Below are 23,370 nucleotides of genomic sequence, written 5' to 3'. Positions count from 1 at the left end.
TACGACGAAACCATCATTGGAGCCGAATTCGACGACCCGTATCTGCGTAAACAAACGGCGTTCCCAGGCTTCACCATCATGCAGTGTGCTGCGTATTTGGAGCGCAAACCTACGAGGGCACTACAGATCGGACTGGGTATTGGTACAGTCCCGAGCTTCTTACGAGAAATGGACATCCCTACAGGTAAATTTTAGAGTTCCACCTCTTTTAAGAATATTTTGGTTGGGAAATTAAAATTTTAAATTCTCTTTACTACAGATGTGGTGGAGATTAGTGATGCAGTGGTGACTCAAGCTGCAGACTACTTTCAGTATGAATGGTGCTCTATAGGTGAAGAGGACGAGTGTCCTAAAGGCAGAACGTTCGTCATGGATGGATTGAAATTCCTGGCTAGTAAGCCAGAGGATCTTGACGTGGAAACCGAGGAGGAGAATCCATACGATCTCTTCATTGTGGACGTGTATACTGGCTGGAATCCCTTCGCATTCTTCCTTCGCGAAGAAATGCTGCGTATCCGTGAAAATTGGTTGACAACCGATGGAGTTTTGGTGATGAATTTTGTTGGATACATGCAAGACCCACGAGCAGCGGCGCCGAAGTCAATCTACCGTACGCTTCAGAGTGTGTTTAAGCATGTCAAGTGTTTTCGAGAGATGGAGGAACCAGACGAACCCGATGCAGCCAACATCGTATTTTACGCTTCGGACAAACCATTCGACTTTAATCTGCCGTCCACAGGCGTGTACAAGAACCCTCCAGCACATACTTTCTTCAGTGTAAGTACTGTTCTCCATCTCACGTTAGTAAATTCTCATGAACTAACGATATCTTTGTCTTTAGGTGGTGAAAAAATTCCCCGACTGGGAGGTATATAAATTACTTGCAACATCTACTATATTTTACTGACTTGTGGATTTTTTTTTAGATTTTCACGGAACTAAAATCTGACGTGGAAGTTGCGATCCACCAAGAAATAGATGACGAAGAAGTGCGTTTTGTGTCGACTGACAAGACTCAAACTTCTGCACGCATCTTAACCGAGGCCGATCACGGCCAAGAAGATTTCCGTGAGATCCATGCCGAGACACAGGCTCACATGCGTCAACGTGTTCTGGACCAATTCCCTCCTGCACTCTGGGAAGAATTCAAGCAGATAAAAACCACGAAGTAGAAAAAAAATCTACTAACATGTTAATCTGTACAGATTTTGAGTAAATTCCTACCAATGTCGCTGTTTCTTCCAAGCAACATGACCTTCTCCACTAGCAACCCCACCGTCAATTATTCTCTGGACAAGTTGCAGCTCTGTCGGCGGCAGTTGCAAATACGCACTCAGTTCCTCTGCAATCCGCAGTAAACGTTGCGCTTTCTCGACATTCCACTCCTCTACTTCTAGAGACTTCGCAGCACGTAGCCATTGTGCAGCCTTATTGACTCGTTCAGCGATCGTCAACTGCATCAGTCGATACTCTTGACGAGGGAACGCGAAGCCTGGTTCTTGACTCTTAACATCTTGTAGTATAGCCGCCAAGTGGGCGTATCGTGGGGCTCTGTCACTAGGCCCCAGTACCAGTTGACACGCTCGAAGACACCAATGTACCGCTCCTAACTGAACCTGCGAGGTCTCCAGCCCCACTTCGAGGTTCGTCACGCGCTCCATCAGTCGAATCACCGCACCTTCTTGCCTCTGTACGTACTGCTCAGTAGCATACGCAGCAGCCGAGAACTCGCGCGACGCGAAGGTCCGAACAAATGCCGTGACGTCGCTCTGCACTGTCTTGACTGCGTGGATGTATGCGATGAGTTCATGCGCTCCAGGAGGACACGCTATCAGCTGCGTCTGCATCTGAACCAGGAAGCTTTCCACTCTGGACAACGCCGGTCTTCTACCCAGGCACTCACGACGTAGTAGTTTCTTGTCCATGTAGTACAGATTCTGTCTTCTAGCACATCGTGGACAACGGAAGGCGTCGATATTATCCAGACCTAAAGGAGATAAATCCACACACGACGCGTGGTACCATTCATCGCAGAAGTCGCAGCAGATCATGGGCGCTTGCTCCACACCTCGACACAGACAGAAGATCGGAGCTTCAGGACTGCTTGTACGCTTGCGTGGCCGACAAGAGGCACATACGAAGGCGTCCTTGGAGCGTTGGGGCATTAATTCTGGGACACACTGAGGATGGAAATACTGCTGACATTGTTGACACGACACGACTTGAGCGCGCTCATTGAGGACTTGTTGACAGACGCAGTGCAGTCGCGAGTGCACCTGCAATGCCTGACTCGCGTTCTGTGAGTGTTGGTGCTGTACTTTATCCAACGCCGTCTGTAAGAACTGGCTGAGAGACAAGTGGCTATTGGACGGACGTAAGAACAGCGCGTGGACGGCGTCATACCAGCGTCGACAGTCTTGCAGCCGCGAGTGCACTTGTCGACGTAGAATGGACGAACTGGACACGAAATGCGCGTCTGCTTGGGCGTAGAACCGCTCGACATCTTCAACTGACGGACGCTCTATCAGCGCCTTGTAACTCGAACCTGCGACTGCCAGGATCTGATGTGCTTTACGCTCCCAAACTCGACATTTCTCCAGTCGATCCTTGAGGCTCTGAGTATTAAGTGGAGGGATAGGCACAGCAACCGCTCGTCGGAGTAAAAGTTCGAGTTCTTCCGAGCTCTTGGAGTCATCACGCAGCGCTTGTTCGATCTCGGTAGCTACGGCTTCCGTGGCTGCTACAAGCTGCTGTAAGGCTCCAGCGTTGGCGATAGAGTTCGGATTGGATAGTCGTAATCCCTGTACTTCACCAAGCACACGCTCCACTTGTCCTTGCGTCGGTGTGCCCATGACTGTACCTCCTTGAGTTCTGTCCACGATAGTAGCAGCTAGTACATTCACCTTGCACAGCACTTCGAGATACCGTTGCCCACGTGCCAGTTGACTGAGGAAGCTGCCGTCTGCGCTGCTCTCCTTCTTGGCTCGTAGTCGATCACTTACAGTTTTGATGGCTGTACACAGCCGACCGAAGTGAACGTTGTCGTGTAGTAAGACGTTGGGAGCGCCCATGGACTGCACCACTAGCGACGTATCGGCTGACGAGCTTCTCGGTCGAGAATTGTTCCGGATCTCGTCGTTGACAATCCGTTGGACGGTGTTGAGTAATTTAACCGCTTCAGCTCGAACTGCACGCCATTCGGTGACTACGTCGCGTAATTTATCCATTGCTGAAGGCTTGACGAGTAATTTATCCGCCTCCATCAACAGCGACTCAAAGTCGACAAGACTTTGAGCAGTACGGCTCTGTTTAACCGAGAGAAGCAGTCGATCAGCACGTGAGTTCCAGTTCTCAGCATTTTGTATCCGGAACTCTAGTGAGTCCAAACGTCTCCGGTCTGCACCTCCCGAAGCTTTACCACGTGATAGGAGATGTTTCAAGTCGACAATTGTCGGCTTATACTGGCCGGAACACTCTCTGAAAGCCTGCATCGCTGTGTCGCACTCTTCGTTCCAGTCTTGGACGCTATCCAGGCGTCTGCGTAGACTTGTGATCATCTCTTCAAGGCGAGAAGCCTCGAAACGATACAAGTACAAGAAATTAGCCGGATCTCTGCACTTACACATGGTCGGATAGTGCTCCAAACAACCGACGGTAGGGCCCCCATTACTCCCTTGTGGTGGGCGACATCTAGTGCACACCACAGCCTGCAGATAGCAGTATTGTTTGCATGTTACACAGCGTAAACCCTCGTGCTTCCCGGATCTCCCAGCCCACAAAACCATCCTGGTAGGTCGCATGGACGTCTCTGATGTCTCCATCTTCATCCTCATCTTGGAGCCTCTATTACCTCCTATCTTCGACGGCTTGTTGCACGCTCGCGCCACCATACTACGCCGCATAGAAGACGTCGACGAGGCCTCAGGATCTGCTGCTATTACTGCACCATGCTTCTCATACTCAGCCATACGTTCTCGCTTCTCCACACGCATCTCGCTGCTATCCACACGTCGCTGGAACTCCTGATAATCCCGCAATAATTGCTCCACCGCAGGGAGTAAAGACGAGCGCGTATTCTCGAAGTCAATGCTGTCGCTATCCGCTAACGTTTCGGCCAGCGTACAGACCAGAGCTTCGTGACAGAAAACCGGTAATTTACGGAACTTGCGGTATTTTATCAGCGACTTGGCACCCCACGACAACCAGTCCAACGTGGCGAAGTTAACCGCTTCAGCGCAGTTGAATCCGTTGTTAAAGCCCGCGTGATAAGCTGACGGGAACGTGACAATAAACTCGTTCGGACGGTGCGTCGCACGGTACACTGGAACGCCGTGTTCTCGCAACGTTTTCGGAGAGAACATTGTGACCAACTGCATGTGTAGATCCGGTTGACTACCGAAGAGTTCGGGCGTCAATTCCTTCATCGTGCGTTCAAAATGCTCAGCACTGGCACTGGGGATGCCGTACCAGGTCTTCGGAGCGCCACAATGCAGATAACTGGTACTGTAGAAGTTGTGGTCTTCTACATGCCAGCAGAAGGTGGAGAAACACATGCCAGCGTACAGCCATGGCACCATAATCCCTTTAATGTCTTCGTCCAGATACTGCAGCACAGAGCCAGGAAGCTTGGGCATGTTGTTCAAATTCCAGTCGTCTTGAGCGTATCTCTGCAGTAATTCCTCCAATGACTGCGCTGCATCGACGTTGCAGTTGTCTCCTTCTGTTTTAACAGCCAGACCGTCACGAAGTCCATGAGAGAAGAACTCGCTGAGTTGACGAACGTAGTCGCTCTTGGCCTTGGTCGTCAGGTTCTTCCAGCGCTTATTGACAGTCCGTAGGTTCTTCATATACAGATCAGTACGTGGAAATGCACTCCCGTTCGCGCCAGTGTCCACGTCGCTGCCGTACTGCACTTCGAGCCGTTGTTCGTGGATCGGAATACTCAGTAACCTCCAGTATTCAGCCTCTAACTCCCGGTCACTGATCGCTTCGTCCGGGTTAATATCAGACGATAAGGAGAAGTAGTCTCGCTTCCAGGCATCAGCACGTTGTTTGTAGTCGACCATACTGATCTCTGCGCCCATATCGAAGCCGAACTTTGGATTCTCCTTGCGTTTATCCGGATCCATGGCGTCGTCCACGCACTCCTTGCAGTACCAGTCTCCAGTAGGCACTTTATCCAGTGGATTATCCAGGCAGAAAATGTGCTGCCCACTGTTACAGCCGTCGCACAGCAGCATCCGGTCCCAGCAGTCTCCACGCAGACAGGCCTGGCAGACCTCGCTATTGAACGCCAGCTCCGCCGCCCTGGCGTCCCAGCCATTGGCGATCAAAATCTCCATCGTCGACAGCTCGATGTCGTCGTTGGAGCCGTCTTCCAAGTATTTTACCGCCACGTGCGGTTTCTTACCGCCAAAGACGCGCTTCACCTCGGCTAAAACCGCGCCGGCGTCGGGGAAAAACCGGTAAAACTTCTGTCCAGCACGAATTTCCGGAGCGCCGAGCCGCATCTTGCGGGTTTCTAAAGGTTTTAAGGCCTCAGGCTCGAGATTGTGCTGTGTTGTCTTCTCTTTTGGTCGAATTTCGGACTTTGGAGTGTCGTTCTCTTCGCTGCTGGTGTGTTCACCGTCGGAAAATAACGTACGCTTCACACGACGCTCTTCTTCGGTCTCTTCGTGTTTAATGAAAGCAGGACGCTTCCTCCCGCTAAGAGTTCGAGGCTTGGAGGACGGTGTGGCCTTGGTATCACCCGATGCGTTAGTTGTAGACGGAGTGGCTTGTATCTTGGCTTCTACGGTACTACCGCTGCTCTTGGCTTGCTGTTCTTGTTCATAGGCTAGTAATGTGGTCTCATAGTGGGTTTTATAGAGTCCACAGAGATCTGGGGAGGGCTCACTTGCTGCCTTGGTGCGGCCTACTCGGCGTACTACCTGCTCCCACCTGCTACTGCTACAGACTGCGTCGAAGCCACCGAGAGAGACTACTGTCTTGTATAATAAGTGGAGATTTACCAGCTGGCCGTCTGCACGTGGTAGCTCCTTCATAGGCTGACCGCGTTGATACAAAAAGAGTCTTAGGGCCTCTACGAACTGGCCTTCTGCACGGGAGTGACCTTCGATGCAGTTGAGCTGCTGTACGCGCGTCCGGAAGCGGAACGTCTTCTCGTTGATAGCGAACGGAGGACGCCAGCCCGAAGGCGGCACTATTTTACAGATACCAGCCTGCATGCCGATGTGGCGAATGCTACAAAGCAAAAAAAAAAAAAAGAGTGAGTGTTCAGAGCTAAGTGACATTCATTCTCGCGTCGTTTGGCATCAAAGTCTCCACTGTTTGGCCAATCTGAGCGGCCGTGGGTCTTCCAGAGCCATTGAGGCTGTTGGAATGGACGGAAATGCAGCGAGTGCAGCGCTGTGATGGCGGAGAAGGTGGTTGCTATATAAATTACCACACCTGGAAATATATTTCAGCGGATGTTGGAATTCCTCGGCCGTGGGGTAGAACACTGGACATGGGGGGCAGATGTAGCCATCGGTGTCGTTGTTGGTGGGGTCCCAGTCCATCGCAATTGTGTGGCGTTGACAATGCGCCGATGGCCACACGGTGCGACGCTTGTTCGTGATATTCGGCGAATGCCAAAGTGCAAAAATACTGGGCCAAGGCACATTTCTCTTCAAAACCCTAACTCTTCAGGCCATTACCTAAACGTAAATGGGCACATGGCGAAATTTGCTCGCTTTGACTTGGAAATTGTATTTGATAAAGAAGGATTTGGTTTCAATCTGAGAAATTCAGAAAACCGTGGGACTTGGTTTTGTACCCAGTTTTTTGAAATTGTTTGCCCATTTCGGCAGATGGGTATTTTTATCACGCTGCGTGTAGAGAGCACCGGATCGAGCATCTCGGCGATATCGATAGGCCTAACACCAGTCCCCCCCAACAACTTGCTATGCACTACACAGGACAGTTTACAGGCATGATGGCTGCAGTTCCAGTGCCACCAGAGATGCGGCAAATGACCCAATTTGGCCCAGCCCATCACCCATCTGTATACGAATATACAGGTTCATCCTCTCGCCAATACACCCGAGACACCACGTGCTAATGAATTCTGTAGCTCCCCACAAAGCCTCAAACTTGGTAGAACGTTAGTTTATCGTGTCGGCAACATGTTGCTCAGTTGTAGATGCACAGCGGTGACCCAATGGCAGCGCACGGATCGCGCGGAAGCTATTTATCCCGGTGCCGCGTGTCGGCAGAATTTATACGGGCTAGTGATGGTCGCGAATCGTTGCTTATGTTGCATAAACCAGACAGGAAAGCGGCAAATGAACTGGATAATCATCGAATGCTGTGCTACCTCAACTCGCATGTCAACTGCAACTTGCTTGGACAAGGCAGGACAGTATTTTACCAAAGATTTCTCGAAAGAGCGATGCTGTATCATTGGCGAGGCGAACTATTAATTAATTGTTGATTTACCGGAAGAGCTGATCCAATACTGCTCATCGATCAGTGCAGCACGCGTAGGGATGCGGGAGCAGCTTACTCTTCATCCTGTTGGTGTTCAAAAACGCTAGGATCGGGTTCAGGATGTGCAACATGGTGTTTATCATTTCCACAACAGCAAAATATAGAAAAGCAATGAACACGTGTGCGCAAGCAGCTTGGGCATTGTATGTACACGGCAAACACAATAACTATCGCTTCCTAAAGCAGCGTTTTCAGGCAAATTATATTGTGTACACTAAACGCTAAAAAAAAAAACGCACTAACGACGACTAATATGCATTCATGTATCCTATCACGCTAACTACACTCTTCAATTTTTCTGACTTCTTGATAAAGTATTTCCAGTAAATTCTCTTGACCTGCAATGTCGACAACTACGGTTGCAGTGCATTTACACTAAAAGATGTTTGAATTCACTTGATACTGATCTCGTGCGTTCGCTCATTTGCCTTTTAAAGCCCTGTAGGGAGATGGGATTCCGACACTCGTGGCAAATGGAACATGTCGTGCAAGGTCTGTGAGCTCATGCGGCAACGCGTCATATTTTGCGTAGTGTTCTCGTTGATGCCGTGGTGTGAGTTTTTCGGAATGATGTTCTCTGTGTCAACACTCACGAAGTCGGGCGGACTGAGCTCGTCCATGTTGGGCGATAACATCATCGAAACCTGTCGATTCGAGTTGAAGAGGTTATACGTGGAGTGAGACCGCAGGCTGAACTGGCACAGGTCGTCGCTCATCATCGTACTCAGTCGCAACTGCTGACGACCAGACATAATTTCGCCCATATTCTCGTTCTGAGCCATCAACAATAAATGCACCACGTGCGCGTACGCAACTCTGGTGCCTTTGAGCTCAAACAACAGCTTCACTACGCTGTTGAAACGGTAGCGCGTCAGGCGAAATCCAAACTTTAATAAAACATCCCGTAGATCGTCGACTTCGATGAATCCGGAGTTGGTTCGGTCCTGGGCCTTCAGTTCGTCCTGGAGATCCGATATAAGAAGCTCGTGCTGGATAATATGGTTTAGTAGCATGGTGGAGAACTCGGACCTTAGACGCACGATGTCGCTGAAATTTTCTACAACGTCACTGAGTGTATGCGAATCAATACTCAGCATACTGCTCACGATGACAAAGTCGTAGAAGATGCGATGTTGTAAGACTAGTGCATTGATCAGCAGCGGTAGGGGCACTATCACTGCGGGTAGCACCCCAAACTCTTCGTAAATGTCGTCCAGCTCATACACGGCGCACTGGATAAACAGGGTAACGAGGAAACCATTAAGAATAAGGAGCAGTATAACCGTAGTGTGCCAGCCCTTGTGTGAAAATGAGCGTATGTTAAGAGAGGATGACGTTGCCATGACACCACTCAAATCTTCTCGCCCGGTCTTATAGCGCTGACGTTGGAGTTCGAGCTCCTCGTGGTGCTCTTGAACGCTGTTCATGATTTCTAATGCCTTGTCTGCTTCCTCATTCTTCCACGCGTCTGCTTCTTCATCGGCCATAGCCCTCAAGTTGGTAACTAGAGTGGCCTTGTCTGTGCTGAATGATCCGATGCGCAGGAGGTGATGTACGCAGGAGCGGAAGTACAAGCACACCATGTAGTGAAGCAATAACAAAATCCAAGCGAACACCATGACAGCCTCGACGAGTTCGTGGCTCTCTGGCATCTCTGTATGAAGTGATTCGAGAATCACTAGCAACCCACAGATCGACCATGCCACTACGAGCAGAACAACCCACATCGCTGGCTCTACTTCGGTCATGTGCGCGATCTGGTTGGCTTGAGCTCGGTTGAGGTACTTGGAGTACGGGAAGAGCTGCGGTAATCCGAAGCGGTGAAGGAACAGACGTCGCAGTAGTCTCAACTCGACGAGTTCTCTGTCGTTGGCTCTCTTCTTGGCCGATCTGCCGCAACAGAACAGCGTCTGGAAGAAAGAAGGCATCGCATCGTCGGAGTTTTTGGACCCGTTGACCGAGGTAACCAGGTCTTGCGTTGTGATCAGCTCGGCACGTTCGGCTCGGTCGTTCTGGTTGCGTAGTAGTAGGAACACACCGGTGGACTGTAGAATGAGCGCCAGTGCTAGAAGGAAGATGGTCAAATCGGCCACTTGGAAGGCCAGCATCGTCTTGCTGTCGCTGTCGATGTCGGGGATTTCTTTGAGGATCTTGAGGCCGAGACTGATCAAACCTAGTATCATGAGTTCTCGATAGGCCTTCTTGAGCATGTGCTGGTATTTCTCGGAAGGAGGGAACTTGTGTTCCAGTTTGTGCAGTGCTCCTTCAAAGAGCACGAGGCAGACAGCTAGGATGCTCAGGTGGATCAAAACTCTCCAGAATTCGACATCTTCGCCGACGTGGAAGAGTGATCCGCCTGCCATCCCGACAATTGTGCAATGATCTCTAATAATCCAGTTAACAGATTCAGTCATACGTGATGTCGGTACGTCGGCGACGAGCTCTCTTTACTTCTTGGCTAACGGTACATGTATCAAAGGTTACACGAACAAAAATCATGCTTGGCGCCGTGAACACGGGGACTGTAATCGGTGATGCTGAACGCTGTAAAAACTCACAATATCCAAGCGGTGGAGTAATACAAGCGTTTAATCCTCCAAACCGGACGCCTCCGGATCGGCAAACTGCACCACAACAATGAAGCATTTCACCGCTACGGAGCTGCACGTAACCAGATCTTTCCCGGCCATTCAGCGATAGCACATTTGTAGGGAGATATGCAACGCGAGCGGAACTGCTCCACTCGCCGTCAATCGGGACCAAATCAAACAAGATCTAGAGTAAGATCGACACGTGCTCACTTTCGGACAGCGAAAATTAAAATGTTGCTTAAAATTTAATTTACAGGCCCGGAAAGCAAAGAGGGGTCCTTTGTCAATAAAACTTCGATTTTGGGAGTGATTTCAGCAGGGCTCCCGATTAATGGCATTGCTGTCTATCCTGGGAGGACAGCTAGAAGATCTGTATGGTATAATATCAGCTACATTCCACCCTGTAAATGACTATGATTTTGGGAGTGATTTCAGCAGGGCTCCCAATTAATGGCATTGCTATTTATCCTGGGAGGACAGCTAGAAGCTGTACGGTATATTATCAGCTACATTCCAACCAGTACATGTCAATGCATGTCACCAGTTGCTGTGGTGATTGTTGTATTTGTAGGTGAAATTGGAACTGACTGTATTCATGTTGTTTCAACTGGGCTTCTTGATAAAGACCTAATGCTAGTGATGGCTGGCGAACATTAGCTGGTGCTTGCCCGCCAGCCAAATCCTTAGGCACAACTTGCAGTGGACGTTCCACTTTGGCGCGCGTCACAGATCTCCAGTCTGCTGACAATGCAAGTTACCGAGGTATAGAGCATTTTACCCAAGAATTTTACCCAATTGTATTAAGCCGTACATTTAATTTCGCCCAATAGAAAGATGAATAATAATACATCACAACTCCAACTATTCCGCCCATATTTGGTTGGAATCTTAAAAAATTGTTTTGGATACAATTTTTTTAAAAGCATATTATACAGTAGGTGGACAAGTATCCTCTACAAGGCGGGTTAATAAGCCCCAAGCTGCAAAGGATACAACCAGGGCCCCGAAAGTACTGCACCAATCGGTAGGAGAGCGGAAACGAGCGCATGACCCAACCGTGCTCTAAACAGGACTTAGAAGTAATTGTACAATTACTGTACACAGCCGCCTCGAACGAGAGTGAATACCTGAACGCTGCGCTAGTGGTGATGAGGTGGCATCTCTATGGCCATAGTTCGGGCGCTGAGCAACGTGAAAATAGCAACTTGCGATTTTGCCGGGAATGCTTCAATTTAATTTTTCTACTTGAGCTTCTGATGAATGCAAATACATGGGTGGAGTTCTTTTCCTTCGGTTTAAGCGAGTTAAAGCGACGCTCCTACAAGGATCTACTTATACGAAGCTATCCCTTGTGGAGCTTCTAGAAACCAACGATGATCACACGTCCATGCACGAATCTCATAGTCCGATACCGAGACCATCACTTCCTGGGGCACAATCATACGTGAACAGGATATATTAGTCAGAGTCAAACAGAACGCAAGCTTACAGAATATCAAGCTCACCCCGGGCTTACCTCGCGTCCCTTCCGTCGTGGTGGAGCAATGCACGTTAACAACGACACTGTGGCGGAGAACGGGATCATCAAACGGGGAGGGTGGCAGCTGGACCAAGTGAACAAGGCATTCGGCAATATAGGCCGATCAGCACTCCTCGAGAGTGTTGAGCGGGTGGGAGCCGAAAGATGGAGCTCTCCGTCCATCTCTTTCTGCTCTCCACCCATCACTTGCTGCTCTCCAGGCTCCAGTAGTTGGTCGTGCACAGAAGATGGAGGTGGTCCTATTTGCTAGCACAGTTGCATTTCCGGACCAATCCCTCAACATCGAAGAAGATGTGGCCAACATGCTCGTCTTCTTGCCTACCCCTAAATGACGCATTTCTGTGACAGCTACCCATATCGTTAAGGTGCGCGAAGCAATGGCGGCACGAGCTGTAGATGAGTCTGATATGTTAGCTTGGAGGTTTACAATCCGCCGAGCCTTTATTCCCCGAGCCAAGTAAGTTGCCACCCCACGAGTCATATCAGCTCGCCATCGTGTTGAGGCTGCTGCAGAATCGTTTAGATCAGATCAGCGTTATCGTTCTGCAAAACAAGCAGCTAGTAGAACGCTTGTTAGGAACCACGGAGCCTGCATGTAACGGGGTTATACCCCAAGTGTACATGAAGAGTGACCAGTCACTCTTGAAATACCCGGTACATGATACCAGGGGCTCTAGGAGCCAATCATTGCATATCTACATAGCTTCATTATAGGTGACTTATAGTTTGTATTAGAAACTGAGTTAAGTTTACCTATAAATAAAAATCAGTCTTCATCGTGCCCTCAAGTGAGTACTTCGTCCCCTCAGACCAGGGACACGTGAACGGTAGTTCACTTAGAGTTGTATACTCTAGAGGAAGTCAACTTCCTCTGCACAAAGTGCTGTGTGACCCCGTCACACTGCATCACAGTTAACACCTAAAGCAGCTCGACCAAAACGAGCAGGTCCCAGTCGCTTGCGTCGATTTGGTACGAGTGGCTCACGGCTAAACTACGAGTATACGCTTCTGCATCTATAAAAACAACACTCTATGAATTCAGACACGTAGCCCGATATCTTATTCTATTCTTACCTACGGGCTTCGCACTTGATCCTTCATCACCAGCGTTCAATATCGAGGCTTAGGTGTTGGGAGAACGGCTCAGGAAAAAGCGCCTGCCTTTTTAAGAAACACGGCTCATCAGCGGTTGCAGCAGGCACTGCGAAAGTTGCACAAGCAAGGCAAACATAGTGATCACATCGCGTAGTACCATGAACGCCTAAACAGTGGCGTGCAGTTGTTGACCCAACTCCTGCATCCGCTCTGCCAGCTCTCCTTCAAATGCAGCCTTCTCGGTAGCTTTAACTTCTTCGCTGGTGAGTCCTACGTCAATATTCGCCACAAAACCCATCTCCATACGCTGTTAAGCATTAGTACATTCCAACAAAATACAGCCCATTCCTATAGGGACTGACAGCGACTGAGACCAAACCAGCATCCCGGAGCAAACTCCGGATTCTCTTCACTAAGGATGTCGTCACGATTTTCGCTCGCTTTCTCAGCACATAACGCGCTTAGACCTGAGTCCTTCTCAGTTTCCTGAGCTTGGCCCATGACCATATCGAACAACTCCCTTGGTTCTACACCCTTCCGCAGCGCACCAGTCGCCATGCTGGGTATTTAGCATCACTGGAGTGGCCCGGAGGAATGGCGAGGATTGAAGCACCAAGTCGGGGGTCTTGGGCAGCCGTAGGGCGCACGTAGGGGTCCGTCGGAGGGCTCGGAACCACACGAGAGCCGGCGGCCCACTCTCAGTCTTCGGCGCCGCCGCTGTGGCGTTTGTGTTTGGAGAGAATAGCTGTACGACCAGATAGAGGTGTGCCTTCTCATATTATATTCAGTATTGGAATTCCGTGGATACGGGCTAAGTACAAATTTAATGAAGACATTTTGAACTGGTGCCGATTGGAATCCCGGTCAGACAGTTCTAATTGCGATGTGAACAGCCTCACACAGATTATTCCTTCCAAAATTATTGCCTGTAGCACAACTTTCAGATCACATCACGATACACAGCATATACTCAACTTTGCGACACAGTAAACTTACCCAAACTATTATATGCTCACCCAAACATAGTTCACAAGTTGTTTTCTACCTTAACGTGCCCCGTCAAACCATTTACAAAACAAGCATCACGTGGGTCTAAAAGAACATTTAAATCACGAGTTATGGTGCCTTCAAATCGCTCACTTCGGCTTCAAAAACCAGTTGCCGTTCTATTACTGCCTGCGCGTCGTAATTAGCGTATTTCTTAAATAGTTTGGAAGATTCGGTGTGCAACTCAAAGAGCGTTATCAACTCCCACGTGAAAACAAATATAAATCAATCTGAGCGATCTCACCTCAGCGCCACTTTCTCGAAATCAAGGCTTCTTTTCATATAACTAGATATGTGAAATACAACAATAAGAGGTTGTCGATGTGAGGCTGCTATTCTTCGGTGGGTCTATTCGCCAAATAAGCAGCAGCTCTCCAATTCTCACTTTATCACGATAGGATAGCCATCCAACCTACACGGAGCCCTATTTAACTATTCAGGATTTTTTTTTATAGTTTGAGCATCCAACGTTAGTTGAATCTGAAAATAAAAAGCTAGTGATGGCGGGATGAAAAAGTTAAAACATAAAAACATTTTCGACGATGTAGTCTAAATCGGGTCTAAATAGGGACTCTTCAATTGGTCGAAAAATGCCTCATTATCTTCCAACCACCCGCTCCCTCACTGGCCCAGTCAATCCTCGTCATGCTGGAGAAGCGTCGGAGTCCGGTGGGCGACTCGCCGCCCGTGGCCCAGCGCCGCAAGAAGCATGACACGCGGACCGACGCCGATGCGGAGCCCATGGACGTGGATGCTGCGTGCTCTGCCTCTGAAATTTCCAGCGTCAGCGATGCACAGGCGGCTTCAGACGGTTCCAACCCTTCGTCTCCCGTAAAAACTCCAGACACAAGCCTGCCAACGCTCATTTTCCACGAAAAATTCTCCGTTCTAGAGCCCGACAATGAGCGAATCGTGACGCCCGTGCAAAGAGACGGTCAGGGCGCCTCCTGGCGCGTTATTTGGCAGCCCAGAAGCCCCACAGACCAGTCTTTTGTCGGTGTGTTCGTGGAGCTCGTAGAACACGAACCAGAAGCCCCCAGAATGGCAGAACTGAGTATTACACTCATTAACCAAGGACCACAACCGCCGCTCATCAAACACACGAGCGTGCACGAGTTTTCCAAGGAAAACGCCGAGTTTGGCATGAGTCAGTTCGTTCAGAGGAGCGAATTGATGAATCCCAGCAACCAGTTCTTGGACGAACAAGGTCGAGTGGAAATCGAATTGCGTTTGAGCTTCGTTGGCGACGTATCAGCTCTAGAGAAGCCGGAACAGCCTCAAGACTCGAGTATTTCAGCCACTCAGGAGGTAGAATCTCAACCTTTGCTCTCGTACGACTCGAAGGAGGAGACAGGAATGGTGGGACTGAAGAACCAGGGAGCCACGTGTTATCTGAACTCGCTACTACAGACACTGTTCCACTTACGAGCCTTTCGACAGGTAGTATACGCCACCCCGACAGCTCAGGAAGACACGAATGACTCGGTGTCGTTAGCGTTACAGCGTGTATTTTACAGGTTACAGAGACAGCGTAAGGCAGTGTCGACGAAGGAGCTTACGCGGTCTTTTGGCTGGAGTGCGATCGACTCGTTCATGCAGCATGACGTACAGGAATTGTACCGGATCCTGTGCGATCGGTTAGAGGAAAAGATGAAGAACACGCCAGTGGACTCAGCTATCCAGAAACTTTTCGAGGGGAAAGTTAGATCCTTTGTGCAGTGTGTAAACGTGGAGTTTCAGTCTTCACGAGAGGAACGGTTCTACGACTTGCAACTAGATGTGAAGGGCTGTAAGAACTTGATGCAGTCTTTTCGCAAGTATGTGGAGGAGGAGATGCTGGATGGAGACAATCAGTACGAATCGGAGGGACATGGCAAGCAGGATGCCAAGAAAGGTATCGAGTTTCTAACTTTCCCGCCCGTTCTTAACATCCAGTTAAAGCGATTCGAGTACGACGCAATGCGTGACGGGATGGTGAAGGTTCACGACCGGTTTGAGTTCCCTAAAACACTGGTGTTAGATGAATTTATCTCGAATGACCAGGAGAAGGAAGAAGAGAGTAAAGATCCAGCTCCACGGTATATTTATCACCTGCATAGTGTGCTAGTGCACAGCGGCGATGTGCATGGTGGTCACTACTACGTATTTATTCGGCCAGGTAAGCACATCGCTACTAGTACAGACTGGTTTCGATTCGATGACGACCAGATCACGCGCGTGGACGAACAGGTAGCGATTGAGGGTAATTTTGGCTCAGGAGGGACTCCAGTTACACCCCCAAGTGGTGCAACTGAGCCTCCGTCGCCTTTGTATTCGTCTTCACTCTTTTGTTCGCCAGATCGGAATAGTGGCGCGAATACGGAACCGAATGGAATGGATGGTCTCGAGTTCCGATCAGTGGATACAGGAGACGGAGAGCAGACAGAGGACGCGTACGATTACAGCCAGAATGACGGCAGTGCCAATCTCCCACTCAGTTCTACGTCAAACAGTCTAATGCTGCCACTTGGTCGGAGTTTTTCAAGCGCATATATGCTCGTATACGTGCGTGACGGCGAAAACGACATCAGTGCGATTCCAGACGTAAAACTCGCGTCAGAAACGATGGAGAGCGATGCTACAGGAGACTCTGAGCTTCCTAGTTGGCAAAGCGATCCGCTGCCGATCCCAAAGGAGCTTGTGACTCGGTTCCACGAGGAAGAGAAGGCAGCAGCAAGACGCAAGAAAGCGCAACAGACCGAACACTTGTACATGAATCTCCGTATCGCGTCGGACACGAGTATCGCCAGGCTCAAGCGGATCACTAAGATCACAGATTTCGCAGGGTTCAATAACTCGACCACAGTGCGTGTCCGTATCAAGCGTGCAGCGTGTATCCGACAACTGTACCGTCGTGTGTATAAAGAGACTGGAGTGCCCATGTCACGACAACGCCTGTGGAAAGTTATCACGCGTGAGAACCGCACCACTCGACCGGATCTACCGCTCGGTCCTGACGTCTACGACTGTCGTGTGGACTCGTTATTTGAGGACGATGCCTCACCTAAGACGCCTGTTAAATTGTATCTCCAAATCCTGGATGCGTCTTCGTCTCAAGCTGCTTCATCAGTATCGCCGTCGTCTCCGTCGATTCCTGACGTAATAAAGAAGACCAAGACGTCGATCATCCACCGGCATTTCTTGGATGAATTTTCGCCTCCAGTGACTACAGATGCGAGCAAACCCAGTCAAGAAATGGAGGACGAAGACGCTGTTTTAACTGAGACTTCAGAGAGCGTCGCTGTCCATGCTCCGCCACTACAAAGTCACGATATTTTGCTGTTTGTCAAGTTTTACGATTTAAAGAAGAAACTCGGCGAAAGACTGGAGTACGTGGGGAATATCGTTGTGGATTCGCGGATAACTGGCGCCGAACTGGCGCAATATTTGCACGAGGCGTTGGCAATCCCCTTTACCAGACAATTACTGTTATTTGAGGAAGTGCAGCCTGTCACTGTGGCCAAGATTGACATGGACACAACCCTCGCAGCAGCGGAAATCCAGAACGGAGACATCGTTTGCTTCCAGTACGCAGAAGACGAGGAACAAGTGGACAATATCGTGATCAAGCCGGTGCTGGAAGAAGACCCGGATGTCGTTGAGACGTATGTTGGTCCAGACGGTGAAGAAGTGAAGGCCGTCATCTCTCCGGATACTGACGATAAACCAATGGACGGTCCTCATAGCTACGGGCTCCAGAGGCGGTATCCAGACGTACCATCCTACTTCCGGTACTTGTTAGACCGTGTGGAGGTGACTTTCCATCACTATGGTCACTCAGAGGACCAGTCTTTTACTCTCCCGTTATTACTCAGTAACTTATACGACGAGGTGATCGAAGCAGTGGCAGCACGTCTTGACCTTGTTGGTCCAAAACGACTGTATGTTCGACTGTACCAGCACTCGCCACTCAACAATTTACCCATGAAGTCGCCACTACGTCACGAACGGTACTCTGGAGATCCTCAAACTACACTGGACGAGTTACTCACGGAGTATATGGAGCGTACCAACGTCATGTACTACGAACTACTGAACCATCCGATCACGGAGATCGAAGCCAAGAAGGAACTTGTGGTACATTTGAGTATGTACGACGCTTGTTTTGCGACAGAACAGGCAGCCTCGCCGTCTCCTGTTGCGCCGCATCGCAGCGTGGAAGTGCTCGTGATGCCAACTCATAAGGTTCGTGACCTGTTAAACCTTATACGGGATGGATTCGGTCTACCGGAGGACACGCCACTTCGTGCATGCGAGGTTGTACACCATGGAACGATGATCAGACGAGTGATTAAGGAGGACGCGGAGTTGTCACGATACTGGAAAAGGACAAACTCATCGGATTCTAATACGCCGGAGATTTTGGTAGAGCAGATTCCGGCTTACGAGCTGAATGAGGAAATCTCTGAAACTTTATCAAGTGACGAGAAGAATGAGGAGAAACCGCTGTGGTTCTACAGAGGAGTGGTGCATTTCAACTTCCAGAACAACTCGAACAAGTGGATCCATCCGCACGGTGTGCCCTGCATCGTGCGCTTCAGTGAGCGAGATACTGTGGGTGATGTCAAGGAGCGCATACGGCAACGGTAAAGAACCTTATTTGAGGATTTTTGTTTTTTGTTTGTACTCAACTAATTATCGTAATTTTTAGAATGGGCATCTCCTCGGATATCTTCGCGCAATGGAACTTTGCGCTGGTGAAAGACCTCAAGGCGTCGACGTTGCAGGCTGTGCATGATGATATGGACGCGGAGGCGTTGGAGGCGTTCCCGATGTCGAGACTTACGGAACTTTGCGGCGCTGATTTTGAGAATCTGGGCAATCTGGGCCTAGAGCACGCAGACCCGACGCCGCCACCACGTCACCATAGCAACAGGAGGCTGGAAACAGGCATCCATATCCGCCAGAGTTGAGGCTAAAATACAGATTGGGGTTTGCTCTACTCATCGTTTTTTGTAGTGCAGTCGTGGAGAGCCCGAGCCTTACGTGCCTGTCCTCAGTACAAAGTCCTCGTCTGCCATGGGTTCATATGTCACTTCGACATACACTTGGGTCTGCAGGCACAAGGTGACAATACATTTGGCAATTGGCTTGCATGCGGATCATTCACGCCTTGTTGTGAGGGAAGGCGACACCTTCGACAAGGCAGATGTCGGTGTCCGTGTAATGTGCCCGTTGCCCTTGACCTTGTCACTATTGCACAGCTGGGGCTGGGACACGCAATCACAAAATCCGGCAGAGACACAACATACGTAAATTTCAGCCAGTAATCTCCTTCGATTCGAAAATTATCCAATCTCTGTCGTTTCAAGACTGTCTCTGTATCCAATCAGCATGCTAGATTTTATCACATCGTATCTTAACACAAGCAGAAACTGCCACAATCGAAAACCCATGCTCCTTCCTCCAGATCAGTTTATTTATTACCGTCTCGAGCGCACATGCCCTCGGCGGAGTCTGCATCGGTGGAATGCGGTCCAGACACTTCCAGGAGCGACGCGCGCGCCGCTGACCACGCGGTTGCTACACACCAAGACGTTAGCGATAATACCAACACATCTGCCCTCAGAATGGTTAGTAACGGCAGCGACACGACCGCAGCTGCGCGGCCCTTGACTTCGGACATGATTTCCTTCACTGCGACGGTGGTGCAGGCCCCAAATTCCGGCAACACTCGTCCGCCCACAAGCTCAAGTGACGTCTGGACGCCCAAACCCCGTGACATTCCCCCTCCAGGGAGACGCAGACGCAGGTTTTCCCTTCACCGCAAACACAAACTCGAGGAAGACGAAGAGAATTGCAACAAGAAAGTGGCAATGTTGCACCAATCACGTCCCTTCAGCGAGATAAAAATCGAATCGACTGTCGAAAGGATGAGCAGCGACTTATCCAAGAATGGGTACATGTATTCACGCGGGAGTTTTGAGAGCGATCCGTCATTAATGGACCGGAGAGATCGACGCAGCAGTGCCACCAGTCGAGGCAGCAGAGTACGAGCTTGGAGTCGAGCTCTGAGTGTTTCACATGAAGCAGATGGCGACGCCACGACAATTGCAGCCACAGTGACAACCACTCCTGATACAGTGTGGAATACCTTCTTGAAGACTGTAGGCAGCTTTGCCGACGAACCAGCGTTCACTGGCCGCGAGATGCAGTCAGAGGTGGCGTATACATGGGCGCAGCATGCTGTACGCGTGCGATGCGTGGCGAGAGCGTTGTTGCAATTGGGTTTTTGCGCCGGAGAAGGAGTGATTGTCAGTGCTCAAATGAGTCCTTTGTTGCAAGCTGTGAACCTTGCAACAGTAGCATTGGGTGGTGTAGTGTGTCATGTTCGCACTTCATGGAGTGCGCGAGAACTTCGAGATGATATTTTCCCTACGGCTAGAGCGACCGTCCTGGTTGTAGACGCGTTGAAAGATAACTTTCGAGAGGCTTTGGAGGCTCTGGATGACCAGCCAGAGGCCCTACGACCTCCTATTCGCGCCGTGGTGGTTCTCGGCGGCTTCGATGCAACTGACCGAGCTGTCGCGGAGCTTCGCGCTAGTATTAACGTCATTGGAGGCCGAGATCTCCTAGCTATCACCTCCCTCGCCACTGACGAGGCTGCTATGACGCCGTCGATTGAGTCACTCACGTCTAGTGTCATGCCAGGTCAATGCTGCTTATTAGCCTTCGACTACGATGCAGTGGGACGAGTTCGCGCAGCCGAATTATCACACGACAACGTCTTGTTTACAGCTGCTGCCTTAGTGCGCAGCTTCGGCCTCATTAATCGCGATCGCCTGGTCGGATACCTTCCGCTCCACCACGTGGCGTCGCAAGTTTTAGAGTTCTACATGCCGCTCATCGCCGGGCTTTCGGTAGTTTGCGCCCCAACGTACGATCGACCGCTTGTACGTGTAGTCACCGAACACAAACCCACGGTTTTCTTCGCCTCTCCCGCTACCTGGACACGGTTTAGTGAACAAGTGTATCGTGCTAAAGGCGACGTCAATGCTGCTATTTACCGCTGGGCCAAGATTCGCGCTACCAATAATTCGCAGAAATTACTCTTCGCGAGAGGCAAAGGAGCTAAGCATCGGAGTCTGGGCTACATGCTCGCCAAAGCTTTGGTGCTCAACAACATCAAGAAGAAGGTTGGGCTCGAAAGCTGCACGGCCTGCTACTCCTTATTAGCACCACTGGACTTTGAGCTCGAACGCCTATTTAAGACTGTGGATACTCCGATTTATCAACTTTTCGGAACTGCGGAAACTTGCGGCTTCGCGGCGATAAATTTCCCTCACGCGTGGGAATTCGGAAGCTCTGGTCGTGCACTACCAGGCACTACTATCCGCTGTGACGAGCGCTCTCAAGAGACAGTTTTACGTGGACGCAATGTCTTTATGGGGTATCGGTATACTCCTACTAGCGACAATTATAGTCCTGGGCCGGAGCTCGATGGCGATGATAGTGACCAATTCACGTCCAAGTACGACTCGGACGGATGGCTTAGACTACGGCAGCGTGGGTTCTTGACTCCAACTGGTTTCCTTAGGATCAGCGATCCGAGCGATTTCCTTGTGCTCTCGACGGGCGATTGGGTCCCTATTCACCCGTTCGAGTTTGCCATGATGGAGCTAATGCCAGAACTCGACCGCGCAGTGCTGGTAGGCGACGGCCGCACCTTTTTAAGTGCATTATTCTTTTTTAAGACCTGCGCGATGACGTCACGAAACGCAGCTGGAAACAATAAACACGCTGGTGGTCGACAACTTGATGAAGACGCGCTCAAAGTCGGCCACGCTATTGGTAGCACTGCTACTACAGTTGCAGAGGCTATTCGCTGCCAGCAATGGGCAGTACATTTTGACTCGGTGCTGGAGGAACTCCCTCAGGTCTGCTGCGTCTCGGGGTATCGAGTGCGCAAGTGGATCCTCATGGCCGCAGACTTTTCGGTCGAGTCGGGCGAGCTGGACCCGGACACGGGCGACGTCTGCCGTCGCGCTGTGGATCGGAAGTACCAGGCACTGCTGGACTCACTCTACAGCTAAAACTACTACTAACAAATTACCATAGCAAGATGAATGATAAGAGATGAACAATAGAAAAAAAATGATGAAACATATTGTGTTGAACCATCACTCGTAAGTTGAAGTGGTCGAAAGCAAAAACGCTTGTCCATGCTCGATGAATGATACTTACAAAAGTTGCAACTGTTGAAGTGGTCGATAAGCCAAAACGCTTGCCCATGCGCGATATGTGATAAAGTGGCAACTGCAACGTATAGCGAGTGTACCACTGAGGCTCATTTATAGGAAACGAGGGTGGAAGACACTCGTTCGTGACAGCACCGAACATGTTTTGACTGCTTCGGGAATTCGGAGCTCCAATCATTAGTTTTGACTGCTTCGGAGCTCCAATCATTAGCCTAGTTTCTCTGAACTTGCACTGGCTCCATGTGAAAATGGCCATCAAGTTCTCCTCAACCTCAATGCAAACGCGATCACGAAGTGGACCAGCCTGTTTGATATGAAAAGCTACAGTTGAATGGAAACCCCTTGCAATAGCTTTCTCAGCAAAGCTTGCGGTTATTGCGTTAAGGAGGTTCTAAAGGCTCAAATCATCACTGATGGCAGGAATGAGCTCGACGACAGCTGCAGCCACCTGCACCCTTGGAGGAGCAGGGTGACAGACATACCTTGGCAGCCATGCGTGCGTCTAAATACTCAGCGCATCGAGAGGTTCTGGTGAAAGGTTCTCACTTTCGAAAAGGGCGCGTAGAGTTCACTTCTCTGCCATGCAAACCATTCAACCATCGCCACTATCAACTCCCAAGTCGGCCACCGCGTTGTGGACTGCTCGGTTGATCGCCACGCTCTGGAAACTCGCAGTTAGTCGCGCTCGCAAGCTGCGCAGACAATCTCAATCCGATACGACCAAACCCGACACTGGCAGTGATTTTCAGAAACCAACACCTGAAGAAGAGCTCGACGAGGCCTCAATCATGCACGAAGCTGCTCTCTCGGTGGTTGCATCGGGTGTCATTTCGCTCGCTGATTTCGAAGCTGTCACGGGCTACAGTTTGTCCAAGAACCATAACCGCGAGATACACCCAACGAACGACGACGCGAGCTCCGAAGCAGCCACGGACATGTCCGATTGTTGCAGCATTGCGAGCAGCGACGTGTACGAGAGTATACTGGAGGAGGAGCTTTCGGTTTCGAGTTCCACCAGGAGATTGAGCGTCTGTAAGCCTCTTTCGAGCAAGTCCGCGAAATGGGTTTGCGTTGGATATGGTCGCTACGTGAAGGTCCCGGAAAAGCTGTAACAACGTAATTTATGTGAACCCCGTTGAGGTGAATGACAGTATTGATTTGTACATTCATTCGGTGACTCCAAACCTGCTTCGTAATCGAGATTATGAAGGCGACGTGCATTGTTTTATTCACATCGTTTTGAACCTTATTAGAATTAATATACGCGGATACTAAATTCGATTATTCTGGCATTTAGTGTTAAATCGTCCTCTGAGATATGATTTGCTTG

General features: G+C 50.0%; 7 protein-coding genes across 9 annotated transcripts; 4 read left to right on the top strand and 3 right to left on the bottom strand.

The window, feature by feature from the left end:
* The first annotated feature begins 12 nt into the window (after window positions 1–12).
* Window positions 13–1,224, top strand: PPTG_16708 (hypothetical protein). The gene is made up of 4 exons (XM_008914472.1): window positions 13–184; window positions 260–777; window positions 842–868; window positions 927–1,224. Exons 1-4 carry the CDS (start codon window positions 79–81, stop codon window positions 1,170–1,172), a joined length of 897 nt encoding a protein of 298 aa, XP_008912720.1. The 5' UTR covers window positions 13–78; the 3' UTR covers window positions 1,173–1,224.
* Window positions 1,167–6,631, bottom strand: PPTG_16707. 2 transcript variants are annotated; one of them, XM_008914470.1, is made up of 2 exons: window positions 6,451–6,631; window positions 1,167–6,243 (listed from the first exon to the last, which is right to left on the bottom strand). In XM_008914470.1, the coding sequence occupies exons 1-2, from the start codon at window positions 6,558–6,560 to the stop codon at window positions 1,221–1,223; spliced, it is 5,133 nt and encodes a 1,710-aa protein (XP_008912718.1). In that variant the 5' UTR covers window positions 6,561–6,631; the 3' UTR covers window positions 1,167–1,220. The 2 variants fall into 2 exon arrangements, with proteins under 2 accessions (XP_008912718.1, XP_008912719.1); XM_008914471.1 differs by having other exon boundaries at window positions 1,181–6,631.
* Window positions 6,632–7,961: 1,330 nt separating this feature from the next.
* Window positions 7,962–9,893, bottom strand: PPTG_16706 (hypothetical protein; the record flags this gene model as incomplete). Its single annotated transcript, XM_008914469.1, has 1 exon — window positions 7,962–9,893. The coding sequence occupies one exon, from the start codon at window positions 9,891–9,893 to the stop codon at window positions 7,962–7,964; it is 1,932 nt and encodes a 643-aa protein (XP_008912717.1).
* A 3,029-nt stretch (window positions 9,894–12,922) lies between these two features.
* PPTG_16705 (hypothetical protein) lies at window positions 12,923–13,314 on the bottom strand (the record flags this gene model as incomplete). The annotated part of the gene is made up of 2 exons (XM_008914468.1): window positions 12,923–13,026; window positions 13,131–13,314. 2 exons carry the CDS (start codon window positions 13,312–13,314, stop codon window positions 12,923–12,925), a joined length of 288 nt encoding a protein of 95 aa, XP_008912716.1.
* Window positions 13,315–14,402: 1,088 nt separating this feature from the next.
* Window positions 14,403–18,788, top strand: PPTG_16704. Of its 2 annotated transcripts, XM_008914467.1 has the most exons (3): window positions 14,403–15,243; window positions 15,307–18,428; window positions 18,494–18,788. In XM_008914467.1, exons 1-3 carry the CDS (start codon window positions 14,449–14,451, stop codon window positions 18,753–18,755), a joined length of 4,179 nt encoding a protein of 1,392 aa, XP_008912715.1. In that variant the 5' UTR covers window positions 14,403–14,448; the 3' UTR covers window positions 18,756–18,788. The 2 variants fall into 2 exon arrangements, with proteins under 2 accessions (XP_008912715.1, XP_008912714.1); XM_008914466.1 differs by having other exon boundaries at window positions 14,403–18,428.
* Window positions 18,789–19,207: 419 nt separating this feature from the next.
* Window positions 19,208–21,962, top strand: PPTG_16703 (hypothetical protein). The gene has a single exon (XM_008914465.1). The coding sequence runs from the start codon at window positions 19,284–19,286 to the stop codon at window positions 21,873–21,875; it is 2,592 nt and encodes an 863-aa protein (XP_008912713.1). The 5' UTR covers window positions 19,208–19,283; the 3' UTR covers window positions 21,876–21,962.
* A 659-nt stretch (window positions 21,963–22,621) lies between these two features.
* PPTG_16702 (hypothetical protein) lies at window positions 22,622–23,152 on the top strand (the record flags this gene model as incomplete). Its single annotated transcript, XM_008914464.1, has 1 exon — window positions 22,622–23,152. One exon carries the CDS (start codon window positions 22,622–22,624, stop codon window positions 23,150–23,152), a length of 531 nt encoding a protein of 176 aa, XP_008912712.1.
* Between the last annotated feature and the right edge of the window lie 218 nt (window positions 23,153–23,370).

Source organism: Phytophthora parasitica (genome assembly GCF_000247585.1).
Source record: "Phytophthora parasitica INRA-310 unplaced genomic scaffold supercont2.60, whole genome shotgun sequence".
Taxonomy (NCBI): domain Eukaryota; phylum Oomycota; class Peronosporomycetes; order Peronosporales; family Peronosporaceae; genus Phytophthora; species Phytophthora nicotianae.
This window is presented reverse-complemented; position numbering and strand designations above follow the sequence as displayed.